Below are 2,021 nucleotides of genomic sequence, written 5' to 3'. Positions count from 1 at the left end.
TTAAATAAGAAAGGCTTGGAATTTTTAAGAAAATGTTATAAAACTTATGTGTAGTTTTGTTGTTACGGTAACGAATTTGATTGGAAATCCTTTGGGGTGATTCTCGTAGTCGTGATCGAAATAAAATTCGAATAGAAATAAATTTCGATAGTGCGTAATTTTGTAATGATGTTACTCGATACGAAACGAATCGAATTTTTGTTTCAGTGTTGTAAAAACTTTGGTGCTAAATTTTACAACACTGAACGAAATGTAAACAAAATTTATATATTCATCAATCTCGGATTCTGATGAGTATGAAAATATAAATGCAATTAGGAAAAAAAATACGGAATTCTAGTGACCCCTTAAGTTTGCAAAATAATGAGTAAGTGATCTTAAATTAAAAAACCTACATACATATGTACATATATAATCTGCTAATTCTTTTCATAGATTTAAAAAACGGTTTAGGCTATCGAAGGAAGCGTTCAATTTTCTTCTTGACGAATTAGTATTTGAAGGGCAACTTTCTACTACAGTTCCACCAAAAATACAATTAGCCGCTACCTTATCCCTTTTAGCTTCTGGAGGTTTCCAACATTCAGTGGGGAATGACTTTCTAATAGGCATTAGTCAAAGTTCGATCAGTAAAATTACAAAGCGTGTGGTGGATGAAATGGAGCGAAAACTTTGTCCAAAATTTATAACGTTCAATTGCAGAAATAGTGACGAATGCAAGGAGAACTTCATGGCAAAATATAATATTCCAGGTGGTATGTAAAAATAACATGGACGTGTAGCAATTAACTTTTATTTATTTGACAGTTATTGGGTGTGTTGATGGGACCCATTTTGGATTGCAAAAACCTCCAAACGAGCATATGTTTTTTAACAGGAAAGACTTTCATAGTCTAAATTCAATAATAGTAAGTAGATATTAATAAAGCCACCTTTTATGTTTGTTACCTAAATATTTATAGATATGCGACCATCAATATAAAATTTTGGCCATAAATTCTAAATATGGAGGAGCTGCTCATGATTCGTTTGTTTGGAAGGAATCCGAAGAAAGAATCCATCTCGAACAAGAATATAATAATAATTTAAGAAATTTTTGGCTCTTAGGTAAGTAATTCAAAAAATAAATTTTGGATATTTGTAAATACGTCACAAAAATATTGTTTATATTTACATGTAGGTGATTCGGGATATCCATGTGAACCTTGGTTGCTTTCCCTTGGGAAGTATTTAGCAGTAAGTTCTTGGCCAAATCTGTATGATTTGTCATAAAATTGCCAAGAATTTCTTTTTGAGTATAATTTATTTTTGATATTTTTGACCTAAAAGAATTATATTTATAATTTTTTGCCAGTTGTAATAACAATTTATTACTTACATGTTCTTTCCAATTTACTTTTTTCACAAAAACGTTATTTCGAAAGCAAACTTGCTTTCGAGAAAAAACTCGCAAGGTTGCATTCGAATGATTGCTCGTTATCGAATGCCATCATTAAAAATTTCGATATGATTTATTCGTTATCGAATAAGAGAATCCCAAAATTAAAAAAAATCGTACATTCGAGTATGTTTTCGTACGTATACGAGTGCGAGAATTAGCCCCCTGATGATGATCTCATATTCCGTTACCCTCTGTAGCTAATAATTATCCGACATGTTAAAATTAAATCAAAAAGAGCTACGGTCGGAAAATTATATTAATTTGCGAATGCCTCAAACTTAGGGCAAATAGTACTGCTATCATCAACATTTACCAGAGGTCCTAGGTACTTGCATGAAAAAAAAACTCAGGACGCCATGACTTACCTTCATCCTGTCGGTCGTCCTGATTTTTTCATTACATTCACATGTAACTCGAAGTGGAAGGACATATAAGATGCTCTATCTATATTTATCAAAGAAACCTCAGAACAGGCATGATAACAGAGAAAGAGTATTGCACCTAGTGATAAAAAAGTTAATGACTCTTTTGACCAATATTTGGAAAAATAGGATGCTACATGTAGTCTGTAGAATGGCAA

General features: G+C 31.8%; 1 protein-coding gene across 1 annotated transcript; it reads left to right on the top strand.

Annotated features, from left to right (window-relative positions):
- The first annotated feature begins 302 nt into the window (after positions 1 to 302).
- LOC124421372 (putative nuclease HARBI1) lies at positions 303 to 1,193 on the top strand. The gene is made up of 3 exons (XM_046956467.1): positions 303 to 755; positions 808 to 908; positions 963 to 1,193. The coding sequence occupies exons 1-3, from the start codon at positions 659 to 661 to the stop codon at positions 1,113 to 1,115; spliced, it is 351 nt and encodes a 116-aa protein (XP_046812423.1). The 5' UTR covers positions 303 to 658; the 3' UTR covers positions 1,116 to 1,193.
- Positions 1,194 to 2,021: the final 828 nt, after the last annotated feature.

Source organism: Lucilia cuprina, chromosome X (assembly GCF_022045245.1).
Source record: "Lucilia cuprina isolate Lc7/37 chromosome X, ASM2204524v1, whole genome shotgun sequence".
Taxonomy (NCBI): domain Eukaryota; kingdom Metazoa; phylum Arthropoda; class Insecta; order Diptera; family Calliphoridae; genus Lucilia; species Lucilia cuprina.
Note: the sequence above shows the minus strand (reverse complement) of the source record. Positions and strands in the feature narration are given on the sequence as shown.